The 25,485-nt window shown below is 45.0% G+C and overlaps 2 protein-coding genes across 7 annotated transcripts; one reads left to right on the top strand and one right to left on the bottom strand.

Moving 5' to 3' along the window:
• Positions 1 to 265: 265 nt before the first annotated feature.
• Positions 266 to 15,079, bottom strand: LOC6496298 (ALK tyrosine kinase receptor). Of its 3 annotated transcripts, none has more exons than XM_014908259.3 (9): positions 14,847 to 15,079; positions 8,539 to 9,585; positions 7,790 to 8,483; positions 7,239 to 7,731; positions 6,993 to 7,180; positions 6,758 to 6,935; positions 5,665 to 6,698; positions 5,390 to 5,597; positions 266 to 5,329 (listed from the first exon to the last, which is right to left on the bottom strand). In XM_014908259.3, exons 2-9 carry the CDS (start codon positions 9,316 to 9,318, stop codon positions 3,778 to 3,780), a joined length of 5,127 nt encoding a protein of 1,708 aa, XP_014763745.1. In that variant the 5' UTR covers positions 9,319 to 9,585; positions 14,847 to 15,079; the 3' UTR covers positions 266 to 3,777. The 3 variants fall into 3 exon arrangements, with proteins under 3 accessions (XP_014763745.1, XP_001960643.1, XP_014763746.1); XM_001960607.4 differs by lacking the exon at positions 14,847 to 15,079 and adding an exon at positions 12,668 to 13,086; XM_014908260.3 differs by lacking the exon at positions 14,847 to 15,079 and adding an exon at positions 12,658 to 13,084.
• Positions 15,080 to 16,155: 1,076 nt separating this feature from the next.
• LOC6494264 (serine-enriched protein) lies at positions 16,156 to 24,842 on the top strand. Of its 4 annotated transcripts, XM_032451337.2 has the most exons (10): positions 16,156 to 16,668; positions 17,109 to 17,251; positions 18,123 to 18,302; positions 18,554 to 18,712; positions 19,102 to 19,140; positions 19,832 to 19,949; positions 20,008 to 20,339; positions 20,394 to 20,534; positions 20,747 to 20,797; positions 20,972 to 24,842. In XM_032451337.2, the coding sequence occupies exons 3-10, from the start codon at positions 18,132 to 18,134 to the stop codon at positions 23,924 to 23,926; spliced, it is 3,966 nt and encodes a 1,321-aa protein (XP_032307228.1). In that variant the 5' UTR covers positions 16,156 to 16,668; positions 17,109 to 17,251; positions 18,123 to 18,131; the 3' UTR covers positions 23,927 to 24,842. The 4 variants fall into 4 exon arrangements, with proteins under 4 accessions (XP_032307228.1, XP_032307226.1, XP_014762700.1 ...); XM_032451336.2 differs by having other exon boundaries at positions 16,166 to 16,212; positions 20,747 to 21,047; XM_032451335.2 differs by lacking the exon at positions 17,109 to 17,251 and having other exon boundaries at positions 20,747 to 21,047.
• Positions 24,843 to 25,485: the final 643 nt, after the last annotated feature.

Raw genomic sequence — 25,485 nt, 5'->3', positions numbered from 1 at the left:
GCCTCTAGATAAAGTCAAAGCTATCTAAAATAATATTTCCACAAAAAATCAACTAAACTATATTCAAAAATTGTAGGCTACAGACACATTTTAGTTTGTATTGGTCATGACAAGAAACTAACTTTAGTGAGGAAATCGATGAACACAGGAGACCAGAAAATAATTCAATCTAAAAAAAAGTCAATAAAAGAAATTATAAAGAAACTAACGGAGTACTTTTTCTATTCAGAGGGAGTGCCATTTTTGAAATAAGAACACAGATATATATTGTTTTTGTACACATGAATTTCATTTTTATTATTTTTCTCAGTTTCTCGGTTGTGTTTCTTTGTCATTTCGCATTTCCGGCGTGGTTGCACGCCACCGACTTTAAAATTGTTCTCCACTCCACATGCCCCAAATATATATGTTGTTAAGATATATTTTATACTTTTTCGATTTTGCTTCTTAAGATGTGCTTATGTTCAAAGATAATTTAAAACTCGTCCTCTCGACCCACGGGGAGAGGAAAAGCATAGAAAAAGGTGAAAGTCGGAATTTACGCGGGGAAAGTTCTAGGTGGTAGGTGGTAGGTGGTAGGACTGTGAAGGAAGTACGAGCATGGGTAAGTGTCAGTAATACATTTCTTAGCTGGTATTTTCTATAGCTTAGATCGATCGAATTGAAAATTATACAATGTGAGCTCCATTTTCAAGTTATCTGGTTCGTTTTCTTCCATTAGTTTTATTCTTTGTTTTTGGTTTTTCAGCAAGTTATGACGAAGATATATCGATCTTATCTTTTGGAAGTGTGGTATCATCTCTAAATGGACTTTTGTTGCTGTTCTTAACTGATTTGCTTAGTTGCTTATGTCGTATTATATATAACTTGCCACCAATCCATCAATCCATCAATCATCAACCATCATCCATCACTCTATCAATCCAGCTTACAAAATGTTGTTCTAGTCTTTGCGTTTCTGTTACTTGTTTATTATTTTCACTTTTGTTTTTCATTTACCGTCTTTACCTTTTAAATGTAACAAAATAATTTACGATTTTAAATGAAAACCATTAATTGTTTTAATTAATATTTTTATATCTATAACTAAGTTTAAGCCTGTTTCGCATGCACTAAACTTGCATTCAAAGTTACCTCGTTTTTGTTTTTTTTTTGTCTTTTTTTGGGCATTTTTTCTTCTAGTATATAAAAATACTATTTATTTATTGTGTGATTTTTTTTGTCATACTTATTTAATGTCTTAAATTGGTTTTTAAATATTTGTATATATAATTTTATCTTTATATCTTTTCTAAACTTCGTTGCGAATTTTTATTGTTGAGAAATGAAGTGCCAAACTACTGATATCGGCCTGAAGAATGTTTCAACCAAAAATCGTTTATCCTTCCTGGAGTAAATGCCTTGACCTGGTTCTGCAAACGATATTGCAAGGGAACTGATCTGAAGACCTCAACATAACCCTAACTTTTGAAATTTGTTTTTAAAATCCAATCTCCAAACTGAACCAGGATCAACAATCAACCGACAACGATCTGTGAATATATATGCATATGTAACTCTTCTTTTTCAGGTTCTGGGCTTTAGGTACACAAGGTATTTATTTCTTTATTTTCAGGGTACAAAAATGTCTTCTAATCCCTTAATGTTTATAGAGGTGTGTCTGTGTGTGAGAGAGTCGGTGTATATGTGTGTGTGTTTTATACATATGCATGTATACGGACAAGTCCTCCATTTTGTTGAAAAGGAGATATCCGATCTCCGGCTTCCGCTTTCCGATTTCCGGTAGATGTTCTTAGAGTCTTCTGTGTGTAATGCATTTGAGTAAGTTTATTTCCCTTACTTGAGATGCCTCGGTACAACCATAATAGATACACATTCAACAAAAAAAATAATATTAGTTATCGATTCGATTAAGTACTAAGTATTAGCTGTGGATGCAGAGATATATTCGAATATTTTCATACTTAAATTGAGCATTCGATTGTGAGCGTACACTTGGTAGGGCTTTATTTCTATTTTTATTCAATTTATTCGCAATAAATTTAATTTATTTGTTTTGTACAGGTTTTGGGATTCGTTTTCCGGGTTTTCTTAGAGAGAGTTTTCACATCCAGTTCTCAAATATGAAACTGAAGTGATATCAGTGTCGGAAGTACGTCTGTTTAGGCCTATGTATGTAATTTTAGATTTAATTTACATGGTTTTTGGTTTCCGCGTGTTCAGCATTTTAATTTACGGTTCACTTTAGTCGTACATACATATTGGATATATTAGCTGATTATAAATATGAGTAGACTTTTACATAAAGCAAAACATAGACATAACTGTATCCCTCCTAGGTATATAATATATATATTTGTATGTTCGGTATCATTATCTAGTATATGTATATAATTCTTATTTTCGTTTTTTTTTTGTTGTTTTAAACACACACTCAATTTTCTTAGGCCTAGTTATACCCACATATGTTGTGACAAAATCAAATGTTTCACTTTCTCCCACCCATCGCTTGTATATTTTATTTATTTTCTGCCTTGGTTAATATATAATGTTGTCGCCTCACTTGTATATCGATAATATATCTCTATAAAAATTATATAATTTAAAGCTTGTTTGTTACGTTCCAACTAAATGTACAAAATTTCGAATTCCCGATCAACACCTGGAAAAAAGATCGCTAATGATGATGAACAAATACAGGGCTTTGCTGAAAGAATATTTTACAACCAACTCATAGCTGAGCTGAATGTTGTTATTTTCAACCGTATTCAATTTTTATCGTTCGTTTTCTACTAATTCTAATTTCTGTTTTTTAAACATACAACTGAATTTTCATAAAAATCACCCTGTAAATTGTAGTTTTCTTCTATAGCTTTAAGTGCTACTGGTTTTTATTCCTCTTAATATTATTTAAATACATACAATATACGTAATTCGCTACGACGGAAGCTTGGTATTTACACTATGTTTCATTTCAATTCGGATTAAATCATAAACCAACTGAGAACCCTAACTTAAAATATCCTATTTTAAAAACATACGTGTGTGGTTGGCATATCTCACTGACTACATCTGTGGTTTATTGCGAAATTCAAAGGAGCAGTTGTTGCGACGCTTTAGACTACTTTAAGTTTGAATCTTGGTTCCCGGTTCTGGACTGTGTATTAAAAATAAGCTAACCTTTTATTCTCTTCGCTTTAAATTTCTCTTTAATTTATTTTCTTTTCTTTAGGAATATTGTTTGGCATTTCAGTCATCAGCTTAAAACCTTAAATAAATCAAACGAAAAATGTAAAAACAATAACTTAGTTGACCAAAAAGTAAATTTAAAACTTAGATCAATTTATATATACAACCTCTTGCAAAAATCTGTTTTCATTTCCGAGTCGAAACTATCCATTTTCGTAAAAAACTAAACTATAAATTCCAACTAATGTTAATCCTCATTTGGTTTTCGAGTTCAAGTTCGATTACTACATAAATCGCGCAATACAAATGTATGTTTAAATTACAATACAATTTTTTTGGTGAAGTTCTCACTCGGTTTTGTTATACCATGTTCTTGGTTATATCTCTTTTAGACTCTTTAATCAAGAATTAATATTTTAATGCGCTTTGGGGCGCAAACAAATGGTGATTGGCCCAAAAAACTAGACAAGCTCTCCTGGGCGTTGCAGAGTTCGCAACAGGGCCTTCCCGAACAGGAATATCAACACAATCCTGAATATAAGATTTTTTAAATCCCTTAATCAAAACCATTTTCGATGCCCCGTCCTCTTAACAACTGATTTCGGAATGATTGTTGTTGTCCTTGTATCGGTCCGCATATCCTTGAATGGTGAAGGGCGAATCCGCTCCGCTCGCTCCGGTCGCCAGGTCGCCGTTCATCACGGATCCGTTGGCCACCAGGGCACTTCCGTTGGGCACCTTGGCGTCCGCCTCGCCTTTCACCTGGACATTTGCGTAGGACTGCTTGGCACTTCCGTTGGGCAAACTCTTCGACAAGGTGGATGGATCCAGCGTGATACCGTCCAGCTGCGAGGCAAAGGATAACGGTGGCTGGATGGTGGTCGGCGTGGCCTGGGGTGTGTCTAGGCTGATCAGCTTGGCCTCCTCGTTGGAGGCCAGTGGCAGGTCCTTGCTACAGCTACTGCCTCCGGCAGCTCCATTCGGCTGTTCGCTCTTCGAGTTTGGCAAAATGAAGGACGTCTCCCAGCAGTCGCCGCTGCCGGGATTGGCACTCTCCCCACTTCGTGGCGGATGGGGTGCCGCTGGAGAAGTGATCGCCGGCGGGGTACAGGAGCTCATTTGCTGACGCTGCGATTCCGCACCGTAGCCACCGGAGCCACTGGCCATTTGTGGGGTGCCGAGGCCACTGCTGCCACCCGGGGGCAGGGGCACCAAGTAGTCCGGCACCGCCAGACAGAACTCCTCGCCGTTGGGCGGCCGGATGACGGTGTCATCCCTCTCGGAGGCCGTCGGTCCCAGGATGTTCGGAAGTGGCGCATTCATAATGCTCGGATCCTGGGTGCAGGCGGTCAGGTGCTCCAGCAGACTGATAAACGTTGGCCTGTCCTCGGGCGTAGGATTCCAGCAGTCGGCCATGACCTTGTAGATGGAAACGGGACACTCGGTGGGTGATCCCAGCCTGCCGCCGCGCACCACAAGCTCCATCACCTGGGTATTGTGCTGGCCGGGATATGGAGAGCGACCCAAGCTAAACACTTCCCACAGCAGAATGCCGAAGGACCAGACATCCGTCTTGGAGGTGAATATACCGTCGAGGAATGCCTCTGGCGGCATCCACTTGATGGGCAGCATGGCCTTGCCGCCTTTCCGGTAGTAGTCCGATCGGTATATATCCCGGGACATGCCGAAGTCGGCGATCTTCACCACCCGACCGGGTCCTTTGCTGCTCAACAAACAGTTCCTGGCAGCGATGTCGCGGTGGATGAATCTCTTGCTCTCCATGTAGCGGCATCCCTTGGCCACGTCCAGGGCGCAGAAGAGCAGGTCCTTCATGGTCAGCAGGGAGGGTCTTTCGGGTGTGTTCCTGTTCTCCCGCAGGAACTTTTGCAGATCCCCGCCGGCCAACAGTTCCAGGACTATGTAGTACGGCTGGCGATCGAAACAGACACCGATCAGGTGCACCATGTTCGGGTGGTTGAACTTGGCCATTATGGCAGCCTCCTTGAGGAAGTCCTCTTCCTTTTCCCGCTTGGGATCCTCCCTCAATGTCTTCACAGCTACTCCCATTTCAACAGCATCGCCGTCTCGGTGGCGATAGAGAGCCATGTACACCTCGCCAAAGGCTCCTTTGCCCAGGGCACTATAATTGGGAAAGGATTCAGTAAAAGGATGTTCAGGGATGTGTTCATATATTACTCACTTTACTAGCTGCAAGCTATCACGTGCCACTTGGGGCAAGCTGTTGACATCGATGTGCCCGTTGAGAATGCCATCACATCCATAGTTGGGATTAAAGTTGTTCAGATTGGAGTCGTCAATATTGTTTCGCAGGCGAGTCAACTGCAGATCCTGCTCGACCAGCATCTTGTGGCGCTTCTTGGACTGCTTCTTGCGTTGGTAGCGGTTGTCTAAAGGAATTCATTTATGGATTAATATGGATAAGATCCTTGGAGCCGTTAATCCAATAAAACTTACACAACATAAAGATGAGCAAAGCTATGCAGATAAAGAGCACGGCCAGCGACACCATCAGGAAGGAGACGAGGTACTGGAAGGATGACTTGCCCGCTTCCTCGCGGATCTCGCAAGCCGTGTTGTTGTCCCTCTTGAGGCTCCAGCCATCCGGACAGATGCAGCGCACCGTCGACCGGAACTCATCCAGGGCCACGCACCTGTAGTCACAGCCACAGCCCTCGATGGCTGGGATAATAATGATAGCCCCTGCTCCACTACTGGCTCCCGCCTGGATGCCACTGATCTCCCGGAGACTGCGAGTGGGACTGATGTAGGAGCTGCCACCTTCGCCGTTGGATTCTGTGAGGTAAACATCTCCGCCGGCATAACCACCTCCGCCGCCTCCTGTGTTGCAGCCTCCACCGCCGCCACCGAATCCTCCCTGGCCATGTCGGTGGACGGAGGTGCCGTTGTCTGCCAGTTCGACATAGCAGGAGTGACCACCACGTCCACCCTGCAACAAAGCAGCTCCATACGTTGGACTCAAGGCCTGATCCTCCTTGGCACGCCATCCACCTCCGGGGCCTGCGGTCTTTTTGTTCAGAGGTTCACCATTGATCTGTCCACTTTCCGGGGGCTGGTTCGGCTTGGCCTTTTGGCCGTGCTGGAAGTCCTCGTCGATGTACTGGCCAATGCCCAGGCCGCCTCCTCCGCCGGCTACTAATAGGGGAACTGCTTCGTTTTTAGCCTGATTCAGGAGGAAGACATAAGAGCCACCGCCTCCCCCTCCAGCTCCATTCTCGATGTAGATTTTCTTCACCATGTCCTGCTTGGAACGGAAGCTGTACTGGGCCAGGTCAAGATCGTGGTCCGTGCCACATCCTGGCTCCTTGTGCAGACCCATGGACTTAATGCAGGCGTTCTCGCCTTGCTGTCCCACCAGGAAGTACAGCTCCTCGTGCTTGTGGAGTTCTAGAATTGCTACAGCCACCGATCCTCGGGAGCTGCCAACTCCTCCGGAGCCCAGACCACCACTGGCACCTTTGGCAATGATCCTGGTGGAGATTTACTTTATTAATTATAGTTCTATGAAATATTTTGGTTTCAAACTCACGTGTAATGACCCTCGTGGGGCACCTTCCACTTTTGCATGCCCTTGTAGGTACTTTGGTCCTCAACTACATGGACCTCCCGCAGGATATGCGTCTTGTTCTGTTCCCTGTAGGATGACTCACACTGTGCCTGCGTAGGTCCTATCATGCCCCTGGTGTCGCAACTGGTTAGCTCCAGATCTAGAAAATAATTAAAAAATGAAAGTAGGAGACTTCTTTATGAATATATTCACTTACAATTGGTGTGCTCAAAGTCCTTGTAGGTTGGACTCTTCAGATTCTGCCGCACATCCCAGTAATTGTAGCCATTCAAGTGATCCTCCGGAATATTGAGGCCAAAACATTCCGGACTTAGTGAGAAATCGTCCACAGCCACATCTGAGTAGATTCTCATGCCCATGCGGGCTTCAAATTGAAGATAGTATCTGAAAGATAATAAATAGTATTATTTTTTCCTTGAAAAAGGATCTTCGCATAACTTACTTGGACGTAATGTTGGGCAGGACATATTCCGCTCGTAGCCAATCGCTTCCCTGGTTCTTGGTGCTCCACCACAATGTGGTGGTTATGTTCTCCTTCTCCTTCATCTCCACCACGGAAAGGTTAATGCTGCCAGGATTCTTGCCAAATTGATGGATAAAGAACCTGACCACGCAGGAGTTCCGGTAAGGGGAGTCTGGATTCCCATGCACCGAAGGTGGCGGATTGAAGGTCTTGCTGAGCATAATGGCATTGCTGGCAAAGCCAATGATGGAGTTCTTCTCGGTGTTGTTCATGTGCTGGTTCATATTGACGAGCATGTAGTAGCCACTGGTGTTATTCAGCAGGTGCTGCATGGTGTGATCCCCATCCGGGCCAGTGTCGTGGGTGGGCGAGGATCCCGTGTGGCGAGACCAAGTCAGAGTGGTCTTTCCAGAGTCTCGCCATCCGCACCAGTCCTCCTCGAAGTCACAGCGTCCACCGTAGGGTATTTTGTCTGAAACATTCAAGTTTATATCATATAAGGTCCTTAAGATTCTTGAAATCATGCTTACCACAAGATTGTTGTTCATCCTCCGCCTCGTCACAGTCCCGGGTAATATCGCAAATCCTTGGCAGATGAATGCAAACGGGAACCTTGTTGGAAGTGCATCGCACCTGGGAGGTGCTGCACTTTTCCGACTTGGTGCCCTCCGGGAAGCAGTTCACCATCCGCAGGTTGTCCAGGGCCACGTGGCCCTTCTGGCCTACTCGCAGATCGGGAACGATTTCGAAAACGATGCGAAAGTCGCGGGAAACCCGACCCAGGCGATACACCTTCCGGGTCCACTGGCGCACATTGTCGCCCTGGATCTCCGCTGGAACCCAGCTACTCTCTTGCGTGTGCAAGGGCTCCACTACGACACGGGACAGTCCGTGACTCATGTCGCTCTGGTGCATGTAGACCTCCAGGTAGCACTTCTCCATGGTGGTGCTAAACTCTGGGGAGGTGAGATTCAGTGGCCTGGAGTTGGGCTGGACACGGGCGTACAGGAAATGGCCGGTGGCATCGTCTATGCTATCAGCGGCAGGTCCTGGATGCATGCCCGTTAGATTCTTTTTAGCCAGCTCAGCACCGCTGATCACTTGGAATCCATCTGGATATTCCACCCAAGACCAGCTGCAACGTGACTCGAAGTTGCACTTGACGCCCAGTTCGTATTCGTACTCCGTTGAGGGCGTGGCGTCCGTATGGGGGGCATAGGTGTTCTGAAAGTGGATTTTTATTAGAAACCAGTCTAGAATTTCTTCAGATCTAACTTACCGCAATGGGAGCTGTATCGCGGATGCGGTCCTTGATGTCTTGCAAGGGATCCACGGAGGCAGCCTGCGGGTCGCCATCCAAATTTCCGTGGGTGACTCCGCCAGCGGGCTCGTCCGCCTGGTTCAGGCTCTTCTTCAGCTTGTACAGCTCGTTGATGGAGTTCTTCCGCGGCGGCATTCGCTTCGGCAGGTCATCAGCTCCTCCATAGGATGGAGGAAAACGAGTAGAGTAGGGTCCGGCGGTCATGGCGGCCATTCCGGTGGGCTGTCTCATCGGTTCGCCGAAGTGGTTGAATGTTCCGACATGCCCCAGGCCGTCGATACGTCCGATAGTCGAGGAAGCTGGGTAGGAGGAATAGCCGGCACCGTGGCCGGAGATGCCGCCACCTGGTCCGCCCACGGAAGGATTCATCAGCTCCTTGCGCAGCGAATCGATGCCGCCTCGTCCGATGCTTCCGGGACGAGAGGCTAGTTGGGCCAGACTCTGGCGGCGCTTGGAGTCCTGGCGTCGAGATCCTGGCGGGGCTGTTTCATAATCCACGTACTGCGTAGCCACCTGTAATGTGGGCTGAGGAAGGGGCAAGGGCTGCTCATGGAGCCGGCCGTTTCGCAGCTGCTTTCCGGAGGATCCCGGCCAGGTATTGAAGCTCGGATGCTGGGACATTGGCAGCGAACTGAAGGTGTGGTTCAGGATGAACGGCCGCTGGGCCATCGAGGGATCCACAGCCACCAGCAGTAGCACCACCAGCAGCTGAACTGCCAGATGCCTGAGCGGTGGCATTCTAAAATCTTTTTTTTGTTACAGACCAAGAAGTATTCTTGACCAATGCAGTTAGTCTCTGACCAAATTATAGTTCTTCAAATGCAATTTTTAAATAATATTCCTCTGGTGGAAATATCCTTAGCTCCTTGGTAAAATGTGCGACCACTTGGCGCGTTTAAAGTTCTTCAAGTGGAGACAGCTCATCGCTAAACTTTTCACCCAGAGGTGAGTCCTTGTGTGGGCCCTAATTAATTGCAGCTTCCTGTTTCCGGGCTTTTCAGTATTCTGCAAGAGAAAATATTGAAAAACAATGCGTTTTAATTATTGTGGGTTTGACGTCTGCCTTTTGGAAGATAAATTAAGGCCCACGTATTGACATTTCATGAGATAGGGCATTAATAGGTTTTAGGTCAGCCCACACATCAATGTGTGTCAAAGCAAAGTGTGTCCCCCCTTTCGTGTTTTCCCATTTTCCCAACAACGAACCCGCAGGCGAACAATTGGCTTTTAAGAGCCTCGAGGCCAGAAATTGCAATAAGGCAGCTTTTATTAGAAAACGTGCCCTTCTTTTTGGTGAAATAGGAACCAAAATCCCTCCTCCGGGTAGGGACAAAAATCGATGACGGCCTTAGGATTACCTGACATTTGCCAAAAGTGCAACATGCCGCTCCTGGCAACCTAAAGATGCAGATGCAGATGCAGATACAGATACAGATATAGATTGCAATTTTCAATTTGCGAAATCATACTGAAATTGCAAAAGCCTTTTCCGAACAACTACAGACAGATTCCTGATGGCGAAATCCTTGAAAGTTTATTGTTGCTTTAATCTGATGATGTTGGGAAGCCAAGTTTCTCTTATTTCTTAGAAATAAATGCTCATTTTAAACAGTTTCCAGGAACTTGTAATTATCCATTATTCAAAGGAAAATCGGCACGTGTGGATATTATTGTTGTTGCTGGCTACAAGTGTTCTGAAAACCCAAATTCCTTTTTCTCTCACAAACTACACAATCATAAAACTCAATTCAATTCCATTCGAAAATGTTCTAATGGCTTTGCTGATTGATTAGGCGATTTAAAAGCTATTCATATTTTGGCTCGTCTACTTCAATAAAAATTCTATTACATGCACATGTCTAAATGGATTTCTTCATAATTATTTGGTCTTTCGGACGAATCTATTTTTTGTGTATAGACACGGGCAGCTTCTTGAGTTCGGGGGGCGTCGTACAATTTCACTTTTAACATTTCGCCTGGCCCCAAAAACATACACAGACACAGAGAGATATATCCATTAGAGATATTATTACATATACTCTGCTATTTTTTGGCATTTTCTTTTCGGGATTTGTTTCGCCTGCCGAATGACAAGTGCATTTATTTTATTTAATTTTTCAGAAAGCGATTTTTTTCTCTTTTTCCACCTCAGGAAATTAGACTCGCAGGTTGGAAAGAGACGGAAAGTTGGGGTTAGAAATGTACGATTCGTATTTTCTATTATGTTGGTGTACCCTCAACAAAAAAAAAGAGGAAAAAGAAAAAGGGAAAACCAAGAAAAGCAGAGGAAAATATATTCCATGTTGGGATAGCAGCGAAAAAGTTGGGAAATTTTCAGCCATAAGAAAAATCTTATGTGTGTGTGTGTGTTTGTAACTTCATAGTACGCAAAGTATGCTATACAAAATGGCTGTCGCGAAAACAACAACAAAAGGGAATTGTAAATACACACACACACACACCCATAGGGGTTCGTAAAGTGCCAAACACGCCTCGTAAAAAAGAAAAGCGAAATGGAAAAAAGTAGCGAGAACTCGGGGCTTCACACTCCTCATCCCTACCATTTTCCCCCTCGGCTCCATCAGTTCCAGCGAGTGCAGAACGGAAACGCAACTGAAGCTGAAAGTCCTGCGAGTGAGCGGAAAAGCGCCGAGGAGTTCAGGGAAAAGGGCAAGCTAACTAACTGAAAACTACACACATGTAGGCAAAATGACAGCCAACGAACCACCCACCCCGACCACTCAGGCTTCTGATATGTCCCCCCAGGATCATCGAGGAGCAGGAAGCGAGTTTGAGAGTTGAGGCAAAAGTTCAAGACACGGACAAGTGCCAGAAGTTGGAAGTGAAGCAGATTCCACTCGAGAACTTTATTTTGCGGGCATTTCAAATTGGAGCATAGTTACGCAGTAAGGGACTAAGGGAATGTTGGAATGGAAAAAATCAAACTGATTAGAAACTAAATTGATTTAAAAATATTTCTTAAAATTCAAAATAATATATTTGATACTATGTACTTTTACTCTAAACTGGGTTTAGTGCTACAAGTGTACTAAGAATTCATAGACTGTTATGAAGAGGAGTATTAAGGATGGGATTCAGGAGGTAGGGATTAGATTTTTTTGGATTCTTGAAGTTAAGTTTTTAGGATTTACAAGAGATAACCTATAGACAAATATTATTGACTAAAGCAAAATAATTTCTGATTTTCTATGCTCATTTTCTTCGTATTTTTTGTATTTTGTTTTGTATTTTTAAATCTTAAAAAAAAATTTCTGTCTAATTGTAAAAGGATTGGGGGTATTGGCTAAGAAATTGGCGTAAGAAAGTTATATTTGCTATAAAAACAAAAGTATTTACATAAAGATGAGATACAAGAACTAATCAAAGCTCTTGGCTTAGCTAGCATAGCTTAGATTTTTGACCGTCGCAATATTCCCGCCTTAGTTTCATCCCTGAAGTTGTAATCAAGCCCTTATGAATCTTTCCAATTAAAAAAATTCACCTCTAAATACTGTTTTCTAAAAAATGATTTTGCCAAATTTGCAAAACAAGCAACAAAACACACCAGCACATGCATAGAAGCCAGTATCTGTATTTTGCAGATACACACACAACGGTAGCAAAAACAACAAAAACCTTAGAGGGGCAGGCAGCAGCGAGTGGGGAGGCTGCGTCAACGTCGCAAATATTGCGCTGCTGCTGCTGTGGTCCAGAGGACCCTTGGCTGGCTCCCAAGGATTTGCTAGGATGCGAAACGCAGCTTCAGTTTCGTTGACTGCGCAGGATACACACACACATATGGGCAGCCACACCAACACACATACGGCACACATACACACAGAAACTCTTCGCTACTAATGGCGCAGACAAATTGTTTTGCGTATCTCACAGATACATAGGAGCCGAGGCTCACAAAAGATACTACACACAAAAACACACCACACACACACTAATACCCAAATGGAGGGTAACGAATTTTTCATTCGATTTTTCAATATTTTTCACATCATTATTGAATCTTTGGCTTTTCTCAGTTTGAGATATAATATTTATTTTTGAACATATAATCACATTTACCAAAACGCACACATTTTCGTGGCCCGAAAATTTTCAAAGCTGGTGCCTCTGCTGCCCCAAAAATTATGTATAGTACTCGGCCGATATCTATATATCTTCCTCTTTTTTTTCTCCTTCAACGAAAGCTGTAATTGCTTGCAACTTTTTGGCCAATTTTCGCAAAGAACATTTCACGTTTTTTCTTCTTTTTCATTTGCTGTTACTAATATTCAGTAATGGCTCCTGCCCGCTGTAACATTTTTCTCTAACACAGTTGTTATTGTACTCTACTGTCTCTTTTTTGTTGTTTTTTTTGCTTTGCTATTTTTTTTCTTGGTTTGGATTGGATTGGAGGCCGTCTATCCGCGTATCTGTGGGATACTTGCGCGCACGACGCTCGGCAAACGAAGACTGAAATGTGGGGAAATTCGCAATGCCCGGCCAGCATCATGACATCTCACATCGGCGGCTAAACGAATATCCTGCGCTGAAATCGAGCTCCAGGATACACACACATCCACATAGCGATGCTCGAGGAAATTTCTCACTCGCTCGATTTTCTCGCTGACGGTCGGCAAAAGCTGTTGCTGTTTTTGCCTGCGATTTGATTGAATGTGGAGCTTGGGACAGGGAGGCTGACTAGGAGGCGGCGGTGTCGTGGTGGGTGGGTTTTTAGGGCAGGCCAGAGAGTAGAAAGAGTGGCGCACTCTGGCGGTCGGCGTAAGCTGGGAAATTAATGCAAACTGCTGGAAATTGAATTTAACTACAGCAGCAGCCGCCGTTGCAGCGGCACGGACGAAATGTCAGCGGGGCGAGTTGGAGGCCATCCTGCGTCAGTTTCAGCTCCGGCTGCGTTTCCTTTTTCAATTTTCAGAGCAATAAGACCGGAGACCTGGTCCTCCCCACATCCTGTCAGGGGCTCCTGCGTTTGTAATATCACCTAATCACCGCCGCGGATGCGACACAAATGCATTTATCTTGTCGCCAAACTCACAGTCTTAAAGTAACTTTCTGCCCTCCCATCCTTCAGTTTTTTGCCCTTCTGGCTTAATCATCTTCCAGTTACCTTCACATCCAATTGGATAAGTTGAAGCCGGATATCTTGTACATCTCCCTAGAATCCAACAGGTGCACTTACATTTGAAAGTTTTGATAAAGTATCAATCGAAACATATAAATTGTGAGGGAGGAAAAATATTCGCACTAAATGTAACAATAAGTTACGATTTCTTTAGAATTCCGATAAAAATTGGCCAAGATATGGACATGGTTTGGGGCCTGGTGGGGAAATTGAAAAAATATCGATCGAAAAATTTGTTCTCAGGTTTTGATGCAGAATGATGGAGAATCGATCCACAAATCTATCACGGTATTCCGCTCAAGGATCGGGTGAAAATTGGCCAAGATATGGACATGGTTAGGGGCCTTGTGGAGAAATCCTGGATTTCGCAAGGGTACCCACATAAAAATTAGAAAAACATCAGTTAATAATAGAGAGGTATCTTAGAAAAACTTACAAATTTTCGTACCAAAAAAATCTGTAAAGTCGTTGAAAACTTCTACTTTCCATTCTTGAAATTGAAAATGTAATTTCTAAAATTGTTAATTTTGAAAACACAAAGGTCGTATTTCCGAGAAAAGTGCCTTATGAAAGCATAATTTTCGTTAACAAAAATAAGCAGATATTTCTAATTCCACAAATGTTTTTGTTATTATAAATTAAAACGAAAACCAACAACGCCAACTAATGACGACAACAAACGGAAATGGGCGACATGGTTGAGGCGACAACTAAGCGAAAATTAATATAGAACCGCGAGAAAGTACATGTGCAGAGACATACGTACATAAATCCAATAATATATATATCTGTGGGTATATATATATTTTATAGTGCCGCCGGCAGCTGCAGAAAAAGCGCAGACAACCGAGAGCGAGAGGGCAGAACGTCAAAGACCGATCTGAAGGAAACCTCGGAATCCACTTTATTTATAAAAATATAATTTTCATCCCGCTCTCTCCGTGAATATGAATTCTCTATTTTGCGACAGTAAACGCGCCCGTAAAATGTTTAGAGATACGAAAATTGCCAGAACTACTACCGAAATGGAACATAAAAGCATCAAATCATAAGATGCGTTTCGCATCTAACAGATGCACTTCGCTGGCTGGTATTTTTACGCAGATTTATTTTTAGGGAGGGAACTCACACAAGACACTTCGGCGGAAAGCGTGCCCGGCACGTGTCGCGGTGGAAGAAAAAGAGTTTATCTCACTATTTATAACACTAGGGGTCTTTCAATTATATTCACTTAAATCCGCACAAGTATCTGATGGATACAGTTTTGTATCTCGTATGCTGCTGTTTCTGAGATTCTTTTGCTGTGCGACATCCGTGAGATACGACGGCTCGGCGACAACTGACAAGAGACTCGCATTCGCCGCCAGCTGAGATCGGCCAGAAGCTATAGACGCCGGAGACTGCGGAGGCGTCTCTACGTCGTAGTCTTCCTTCCCCATCCCCGAAAGAAAATCTTTCCTCTGTCGTCTTCTAGGTTTTTTTTTTCTCACGGCTGCCGCATCCTTGTGTTGTCGGTGGCTGGTTTGTTTGTTTATTTGTTTTCGTCGCGACGTGTCAAGTGGGTAATGCAATTGAAATTGACTTGTGCGTTAACTGTTCACCATGCACAGCGGGGCGGTGGCGTCAGGACATCGTCCAGTCTTGGCTCTGACCCCTGACCTTTAGCTACCTGCCTCTGGCCGTAGCTGTTGTTGCAATTCGGCCAGCCGATCGGCAGGAAGATTTATGGCTCGGTATTTGCAAGAGGGAGAGCTATTTTTGGATACGTTCTCTGTCGCCTGCGGTGGAGCTGTGAATGTAATTAATGGATTCGCCTTGGGGCAGGGATGGATCTGGCGCAGGGCAGGGCAAGGAGGAAGACCATGCAGAAGGGGTAGCTGCTATCTCAAGCAAAACGGAAGTTCACGATCTTTTGCAGATTGTAACGAACTGGAGGCTGTGATATATTAAGAGGCGAGAAAAAATATAAAAAAAAGTATTTTAGTTTCAACATTTCCATATTTTTCTGCTAAGAAGAGACCAGCCCCCTTTCCCAGACCACTAATAATGCCACATATTAAACCCAACTTGTGAGGTCGTGAATATTTTTTCAAGTGCTGCGAGGGTTGCCACCGCCAGGACGCCGGCCTTCGAGTGGCCAACGGGCGCCTGCAGAGCGCATGTCAAGTGGACCGATTGTCCTGCCCACAGCCAACTGTCAATTGCTTGCTGTCAAAGGCTCGAGTCCCGGCTTTGTTTACGTTTGCTGGCGCTCGCAGGACCTGCGCACTGGCGGATAAACACGCGTCCTGATGCAAACAAGTGGCTGCGGGCCACGTTGTCCTTTGAAGACTGCCTGGAGGAGCCAGAGCAATCTGTTGCCACCACCAGCGGATCGATGTAGCCAGGACATGCGCAGAACTTAGAAAGCCAAGGCAGGACCCAACGCAGGGCGGACTCCTCGGATGTAGACACAATTATTTCGGTCAGAACGCTCCCGTGCCTCGTGCAAAACGGTTCACAAATTCACGTCCAGCAAACACGCTTTTGCTTTCACTGAGTGCGCTTCTTTCTCTGTGTGTGTGTGTGTGTGCATTTGTATTGGTGTGGGTGTCTGTGTTGGCCAAAAGCCAGAGTAGAGAAAAATCAAATTACAGGCCATTTGCTTTAGCACAGCAGCACCTTGTTTTTTGCTGGCCCTTGAATTAAATGCAAGTTTATAATTTGTAGTCGAAGCATTTTGGGCGAGTGAAAGGACAAAGGAGTGAGTGTGTCCAGTGTCGCTTCTGTTGCCTTGATTGCTTCTAACACACGCACACAACAGGACATAAACACATAGCCACGTATCCACGTACCCACACGCTCACACTGTCGCTGGTGAAAAAGTGAAAGTGAGACACCAGCCCCAGCGACCCGGAAATCGGACAGCTCTGAAAAATTTCGCACTTGACGCCCCACTTGGTTGGAAAAAAGTTAGTGGAAAACCCCCCTCCAGATGCGAAAAGCCATTTTTCCACTCGCTAATCAGAATCGAATAAAATTTTTAATCCAAAAACCTTCCTGCTATCCCACTCGACTTTCTCTTTTTCTCTTGACCCTATGATTTATGTGTGGCACATACACCATTTTCGTATATAACACATTTCTCCTCCTGCCCCGTGCTCCTCCACCCCCGACACGCACTTATACACAGCACAATTTTGGTATCACCCACCCACATTTTAACCTTCAAAATTTTTGGCATGCTGTAAATTGTAACATAAACTAAGAGGGACAACATTTTTTCCCTAATAATATTTAATACAACACTTTTGTAAATACTATACATAATTTTTTTTGGATTGTCTTGGCAAGTGAATTTTTGTATACATCCTTTTTTCCCCACTTTGCTCATATTTTTTTGGAATTGCAGTCGAAATGATTTAATATTAAGCTTGAAAACGGATAATCACAATCCGTTAAATAAAACTTTATGTGTATAAATAACAAAGAAATATAATATATGAACAATAATCTGTGGGAGAGGGACCAGAACCCGAATTCACATTGCAACAGGTAAGTAATTCAAGGGTGAGATTCAACATTATTTTTGCCACACATTTTATAAAATCGATTTTATATATAGAGCCAGCCTACAGGTAAAATAATTAAACTTTTGCCATTCGTGTCTTGTGAGAAACTTTTCCAATTCCAATTTCCAATGCATGTTCTCCTTGCCATCTGCTCGTTTCAAAGAAACTTGTCTCGAAGTATGCAGTAATTTTCTGCATTGTCTTGAAATCTTCACACCACCCAGCTAACCAACCACCACCCACTTTTTCCACCCAACCAGCCCAACCACCTGACAAGGCCATCCTGATCTTTGTTGATGTTGTTTGTGCGTAGCCGATTGTGACAGGACCTTGTCTGTTGGCATTTGAGGTTGCCTTTTTACCTTTTGCCTTTTCCGTTTTTCCGTTTTTGCCCGCCTTTATGGTAATTGTAATTTAGTTGCCAGTTAGCCCTGTTCAAGGGCATTCACGGAGGCTGTTTCGATGGGTTTGAAGGGTGGGATGGATGGGTGTTGGGTGAAACTGGGAGGGTCGATGGAGAAGGGCTGGCGCAGACGCGTGTCTTGGGTGAGGCCAAAAGTGGAAGTGAATTACAATTTAATTACAACAAGGTCTCATGGGCTCTTTTCTGGCTTTTAGGGTTTTAGCCTAGGACCCTGGATAATAAAGAAATTATTTATAGACATTTTACATTTAAATTGATTTTAAGATTCGGAAAGAAACAGAGGAGCAAGTCACTTACCAAACCACTTTTTTTATCCTTCTTTGATTATGAAACTCAATTGCATGGTATATAGTCCCATAAAGGTTTCGATTTTTACAAAATTTGTTCTAAAACAGTGCCCCTTTTAACCATTTGACATTTGTAATTGCAGTAAACCCAGATGCCCGAGGCATTGATTCTACCCGGCATGGCTGACGCAGAGCCGGACCTCTCGACTTTCGAGAACAAGACGGGCCTAGCGGAGGACATGAAGTTCCTGGCGTCCATGCCCGAGCTGTGTGATGTAACCTTCCTGGTGGGCGATACCCGCGAGCCCGTCTGTGCCGTCAAGGTTTGTATTTTGTATTTCGCATTTTGTATTTGGTATTCAGCAGCCCTGTACTTTGTGATCCTGTGTGGCCGAGCATTGAAATCAGGTCACTGCGTAATCGGCACTCTGCGTCCCGGCATAATATATATCCTTTAAATGGCATTCCCTTTGAATAGCTTCTCCAACAATGCGTCCGTCCGCCCTTTTGCATAATTTCAAGACTAGAAGATTGCCATATACAGTAAAAAATAATCATTTATTTCCCTATGCAGGCCGTGCTGGCATCTCGTTCTCGGGTCTTTGCCAAGATGCTCTATGCTGCCCCCTCGCCCCAGAGGAAACGAGAGACCTCCACCAAGGAGAACAAGCTGCGCCTCTTCCTCAAACGCTCCTCGGAGCCGCTGCTCAACCTTCAGAATGCGGCACAACAGGTTCGTATCCGCATCTCTGCCAGTACATTATATATTTATCCTGGGGGATATGTATTCATCCATAATCAATAACACCCCCAAATGGGGGAGGGGGAGACCTTTCTCACATACATTTTGTGTGCTAGTGTGTGTGTGTGCGAGTGACATTGTGTGATTTTGCATTTTGCCGTGGGTCCTGCATCATTGGGGCTATTTTTACATACGACTAACAACCTTTTGAGTTACACCTTCATTCTTTATGTTCTATATATGATGTGTATTGTAAATCGAAATCCATTTAACTGATATCAATGTTCTCGTGCATTCTCTGTTGTGACAACCTCCATCTTCCTCATTCGTTACCGTTATCCCGCAACCCGTAACCATAACCGTAAACCGTAAAATCATAGAGAACCGGTTTCACCCAACAATTAGCTCCGATACCCGAGGTAACCAAGCATCAAATACAGCCTCTGTGCGTGTATGTGTATCTGTAATTGTAAACGTGTGGGTGTCGTAATTAAATGAAGTCTTTCATTATCCTTGCAGAATATACAGAGGATTATCAAGAATCCTTAAATTGCATATTCTTTCCCATAGTCCGAAAGAAATACAATACTTATGTTTCTTGCCTTAATTTTAAAGAACCTGCCTTAAAATCCTTTTATTTTTTATTAAATAAATTTCTTGCAAGGATATTTTATAATTCGGATATCCGAAGATAGTTGCTTTAGCTTAACAAATAACCCAATTATTGGCTATGTTTAGATGTCTATTTAGAATGTACTTCTGGCCAAGTGTCTAGTATTTGGCTTCAAAATGAGTTTGAAAACCCAAATGTTTGATTGCTATACCAAACTACCTATAGATAGTTATTGAATGCCTTGGCTCGGTTTAAATTTCTTAGCCTTTCCAACTCTTCCTTACTATCTGCCTAACTCTTTTATCGAAAATAAAGAAAACACCTACTACAAATCTATAATTGAGTTACTTTTGGGCTTGCCTGAACTTCACCATTGGAATGCCTACAAAAATTAAACTTTATGCACCTGTCTCTGCCCGCTAAGCTGTTCTTGTTATGTTAGATGATTCACATTTCTTTTGTTTTATAAATTACTATATTGTATTTTGAATATTTAGCCTTCAGGTCAGCAGCATCAAACCTTGATTATTGAGGAGTTCGAACCGGATGTCTTCCGCCAACTGATTGAATACATTCACACGGGCTGTGTGACCCTTCAGCCCCGCACTTTATTGGGTAAATTCAATAACTACTGTATTTTTAATTTTGTTTGACGAGTTTTCCTGATTAACAGGTGTCATGAATGCTGCTGATTACTACGGCCTTGAGGAGCTGCGCCGCGCTTGCGCTGGATTCGTGCAATGTTGCATCAACGTGGACACTGTCTGCGCCTTGTTGGCCTCCGCCGAGCGCTACATTCAATACAAGTGCACCAAGACCTTGGTGCAAAAGGTGCTGGAGTTTGTGGATGAGCATGGCAATGAGGTCCTGAACCTGGGCAGCTTTACTTTGCTACCCCAGCATGTGGTGCGCTTGATTCTGGCCAGGGAGGAGCTGAGGGCTGATGAGTTCACCAAGTTCCAGGCAGCACTAATGTGGAGCAAAAAATACTACGACAACAATCCAGTAAGATTGTGGTTTTCAAATTAGGACTCTTCTCTTCATACCATTGTCTTGCAGAACATTGACATCAAGGAGATCCTTGGAACCTTTGTGGAATATATACAGTTCCATAAGATACCTGCCAACGTGCTGATGCGAGAGATACATCCCCTGAATCTAGTTCCATACACGATCATCATGAATGCTCTGGCCTACCAGGTGGGTTGCACTGTGCTTCTAGATTGCTTTGCGCTGCTTCCTTGGTGTTTAACTCAGTCACTCACGCCACCATCTCTTCATCTATCTGTGCGTCTGTCTTTCTGTCCATCGACCCATCCGGCATCCAACATCCGACATCCGTCAACGTCCATGCACTCCATTCCGTCCATCCATCCTGTTGTCCCCTTTATGTCTGATTCTACACTTTGCAGGCAGACCCAGAAAGCATCGACCCCGGAAAGCTCTCTCCAAACTCTAGCCGAGTGAGACGGGCCCGCCAGAACCAGGGCCGCTCGATGTCCGTGCAAAGTTCACTGGATCCGTACGGATCGAACACCACGCTGAGCTCCAGCGGCAGCAGCGACCCCACCAGCGGGATGCATCACAGCAACTAACATAAGTTGAACGGCCCCTCCTCCTCCTCCTCGTCCCAGCAGCAACAGCCGCATTCCCACCATCGCCACCGACACCACCACCAGTCGCTGCCAAAGATCCGGAAGGCCAAGTCCCAGTCCTTCCGCACGCGCCGCAGTCCCTCTGAGCGGCGAAGTCCCAATAATGCTCCAAATCTCACCTTCAACACTGCCCTGACAGCCGGAACCGGAGCCAATGGGGAGAAAAAGCGGAGTCCGTTGACGCCGAAGAGTCCGGTTTTGCCTGCGCCCGAATCCAAGAGTCCTGGCAGCAGCTCCCAGAAGACGCCAACCTCGCTGTCGCGTCAAGGAACTCTCCGCGCCTCCAACAGAAGAAAGAACAGTGGCCAGCTCTCCATTTCCTTGGGGACGCAGGGCCGACGCAGTCCTGTCGGCCTCAACGATCGCAGTCCTCAAGGTCGCCGGAGTCCTCTCTTTCCCGGCAGTGGCCTCAGGTCACCCAACGATCCCTTGGCCAGTCCCACGCTGAGAAGTCCCACGGGTGAGCCGCGCCGTACTAGTCCTACGTTCAGTGTCCACACGCAGGAAAGGCGTTCGCCCTTGGGGGCAGTGGCTCCCACCGATTTCGGTTGCCAGTTTGGAGCACCTGGATCCAGAAGAAGTCCCACGTCGACGGTTCATGTCCAGGACATGGGCACCGAGCCTGAAGATTTTGGCTTTGGAGGCATGAAGAGACCATCCATTAGCCTGTTTACACCCATATACTTTGCCAGTGAGAAGCGCTCGCCCATGGGCCCCATACCGCCCATAACCGTCTCCAATCCCGCCGAGACATACAAGAGTGCGGAGAGAGAAAGGGAAGCCGCGGAGGCGGCTGCCCGAGAACTGGAGAAGGAAAAGGAGCGCGAGGCAGCCGCTCAGCCGCAACAGGAGAAGAAGAGCGTGATGCGCGAGATCCTGGCCTTTGTAAGGAAGCCATCCAAGCACATCAGCACCAGGACGAACCGCTTTGCCAATGCCTTCACGCGAGCGGAATCGGGATCCTCCAGTGGCCCCCTGATCAGGCAGAGCACCTTCTCGGCTAGTCCAGCGGCTTCCTCCACCGCCGCCAAGAGTGCTGTGCAGAAGCAAATGTCCGAAGTTGGATTCGAGCCGAAGATGTCCTTGAAGTTTGCCCACTACACCAAGATGTCCTTGAAGCTAAGGCGGTCTGCCAAACGCGAGGAGGAGGAGAAGGAAAAGGAGAAGCAGAAACAGGGAAGCTCGGCAGCGGGATCCAAGAGGCCCAGTGCAGATCTGAGCCTGGGCCATCCAGAGCAGCAGGTAGGTGGAGCTAGTGCAGCTGAAGAAGAGTTGCCCTTCGAGCTGGCCAACGTCCACTTCGAGAAGGTAGGTGAGTCCTATATCAAGCATGAACGTCTCCGAGAACTGGAGGAGCCTTTCGAAGCGGAGTCGCAACCCGAAGCCGAAGCCAGCAAAGAGCCGGAGGCCAAGAAGGAGGTGGAACCTGATGCTGCCATGGCCCAGTTCGTGGAGGAGGTCACCAACTCTCTGAAAGTGGTGGCTCTCAACGGAGATGGTGGCGCCGTCGCAGTTCATCACTTCACGAGACGCTCCGAGAGCCGCGAACCCATCGAGCCGCGCATCAGCGAAGAACGGGAGTCGGACTCCAACGACCTGATGATACCCGAGGAGATGCGGGCCGAGCTGGTAGAGATCTTGAAAGCCTACCCGCCAGAACCAGTTTATGTGAATCTGCAGGCGCTGCGGCGGGAGACCGAAGAGCCGGACCCGGCCGCTGCCCAGGCTGAAAACGTTTCGGCAGCTTTGTTGGCGGCCGAGGTACCCGAGAAGAAGCCGCTGCAGTGTCCTACCATCGAGTTTGAGCCACCGTCGCGGCGCTCCTCCTTCGATCCACCGCGCTCCCCCTTTCTCGAGCAACTGCGTAGTCCCGGGGTGGACACCGAAACCGATCTGATCAATCTCCAGCGGCTGGACTCTGGCGGCGACAGCTTCGAGCTGGTCGAGAGCAAATGGAGTAAGTCGAGTCGTGGCGAGTCTAGCTTTGATTGCCCCTACTCCTCCAGGGACACCAGCTTCGATGTCTCGATTTCGAGGTATCAGTCCACCAGCTACGAGGATCAGACCTCCAGCTTTGAGATCGTGGACACGGACGAGCGTGCCCAGGGCAGAAGAGCTGTAGATCTACGCAAGAGCTCCATAGAACTAGTGGATGCGGAGACCTTCCAGCGGTCGGGCTCCTCCTGTGGCGGGCGCAAGTCCTCCCTGGAGACCCATTTCGATTACACGCCCACTGAGGGCGGTGGGCGGTCGCCCAGCCTTCCGTTCCCTGCCATGACGAAGAAACAGCGTACGGAGAACTTCCGCCAGCTGCACGTGTCTCCGTTCAGTGCCTTCTCCAGGGCACGTAGTCCACTTTCCCAGCAGACCTCCTCCAATTACAGCTCCAGGGACAGCTACGACTCCAGCGGCTCCTATCCGCACGGTTATGGTTATCCGCCAGAGCCGCAGAAGAGTCCTTACGGCGATCCCAGCCGGAAGCACTTTCCACTGACTGTCCGCCAAAAGGGCGACGAGGAGCGCGAGGTGCGCACCTTCCTCTGCACGGACCAGAGATGCGCCTCCATTTTCGAGCCTCGTCCCAGCTCCGTGCTCACCCAGCAACTGTCCACCGGCTCCATGTCCACCCCGTCGGGTTACACGAATGGCACGCCGCGGGTCCCGGGTGCTGTGCCATCTGGGCCGGTGCCCTTGCCACACCCCGGGCCGCTCTCCTCGTGCGGTTTCTCGAGTGGCAGCGAATTCGAGCCCCCGTCACCGAGGCGGGCGGCCAGTGCCTCTCCCAAGCACACCTTCACCTTCCGCATTGTGATGAAGAAGGTGGACAGCTCTCCGGAGGCCTTGTGTCCGGAGCGGCATCGCTCGAGGATTATCGATCGGTACAGGAGGCGCGATAGTCGCCGGAAACGTATCCATGATGCAGGAAAGAGTTTTTAAGCTATCCAGGAATAAAAGTTTTAGGTGAAAATCAAAGTACTTGGTATTTAAATAAGCAAAAAGTTAAAAGCATTAAAAAAGTAAAAACTGATAAAAAAAATATTTGAAAACGTCTTGAAATTCAAAAAGTGCATGTTTTCAAAGCTTGTGAATGTTTTTAACTAAAAATGTCACCTGGCTAGACGCTTTTGATAAGAATCTTGCAAACATTTTTTTGAAAACTAATTAAAACTTGAAAAACTGAAAATAGAAACGAGTTAAAATCAAAAGAGAATCCATACCGATTGCTGTTTTGCAAATACTTAAAGAAAAATCTAAATATATTGTATAATGTTAGGAAAACAATAATCATCCCTCGCTGATGCCAATCAAGTTAAACCTCAAAAGCATTCACATTTATTACTATATATATTTTTGACAATCTCAATGTTGAATCTATATACAAAAATGCTCTCAAATCTTAGTGTTAAGGATGACACCGAACTGGAGGCGTTCGGCAATCAAACTTTATAAAATGGTTCTGGTTTTTAGGCCGTTTCAAAAGCTCTACCAAAGCGAAAAATACTTCGGCCCCACCGAAGTCAGTCAGTCGATCCATCCCCGCCTTATCTGGGGGCCTGGTACTTATGATCTCTGCAGATTTGTCAAGCAACCCTCGTTAGATCCACGGATACAAACTGAACGATTGCCTAGGCATCTAGCCACTGTATATTTAAAGCATATACACATCTTTTAATATAGGGATATTCAATGTATATTCTAAATCATCTACAAACATATGCGCAACAATAATTCCTCCCACGATTTACCTGACTAATGTGTAAAAACAAAACAAAAAAAAAATAGACAAAAGATGAAAGTTTATATATATTTAATGTGCATAAGAGTTCACACTTTGATGTTGTATTGTAATTTGTGTGAAAAAAAATGTGTCGAAAGCTAAAAACAGAAGAAATTTATAAAGATGTAAGCTAAGTATTTGTGCATTTTTACGTGGTTCCTGTTATATAGCTGTAGATATATATATGCGCTTACCTGCGCGGGCATTACAAATTTTTGATGACATAATGTAATCCATATACATAATCTGATTCTTAAGAACCTAATGAAATTAAATTCTAAATGTAACCGAACTGCGCTGCTATTCACGCGAAAGGTCAGAGACGTTTTTTTAGTTAAATTCTAAGACTAAAATCTGATAAAAAATTGTGCGCATGCGCGTGTAAATTAAAGCTGGACCTGGGGCCGTACTTAAATCTAAAAGAAAAAATACTAAAATATGAAAAAAAGATGTGAAAATTATCGTATTACCAGAAATTAATATTTAATGTTAAAGTTTGAGCAAGGTTTTTGTACTCTGTGTTTGTTAGTTAAACAAGACGGACTAACCCGAACCCTTTAATGAGATTATTGAGTATCATAATTTACAAAAAAATATACACACTGTATGTAATAACTCCTTAGTGATTAAGAACCGTTGGCTTTTTAGCGTATTGAGTACTTCAGAAGAAGAATGATATCAGCATTTTACAGGTAATTACGCATCATGAGCATTTAAT

Source organism: Drosophila ananassae, chromosome 3L (assembly GCF_017639315.1).
Source record: "Drosophila ananassae strain 14024-0371.13 chromosome 3L, ASM1763931v2, whole genome shotgun sequence".
Lineage (NCBI taxonomy): Eukaryota > Metazoa > Arthropoda > Insecta > Diptera > Drosophilidae > Drosophila > Drosophila ananassae.
Note: the sequence above shows the minus strand (reverse complement) of the source record. Positions and strands in the feature narration are given on the sequence as shown.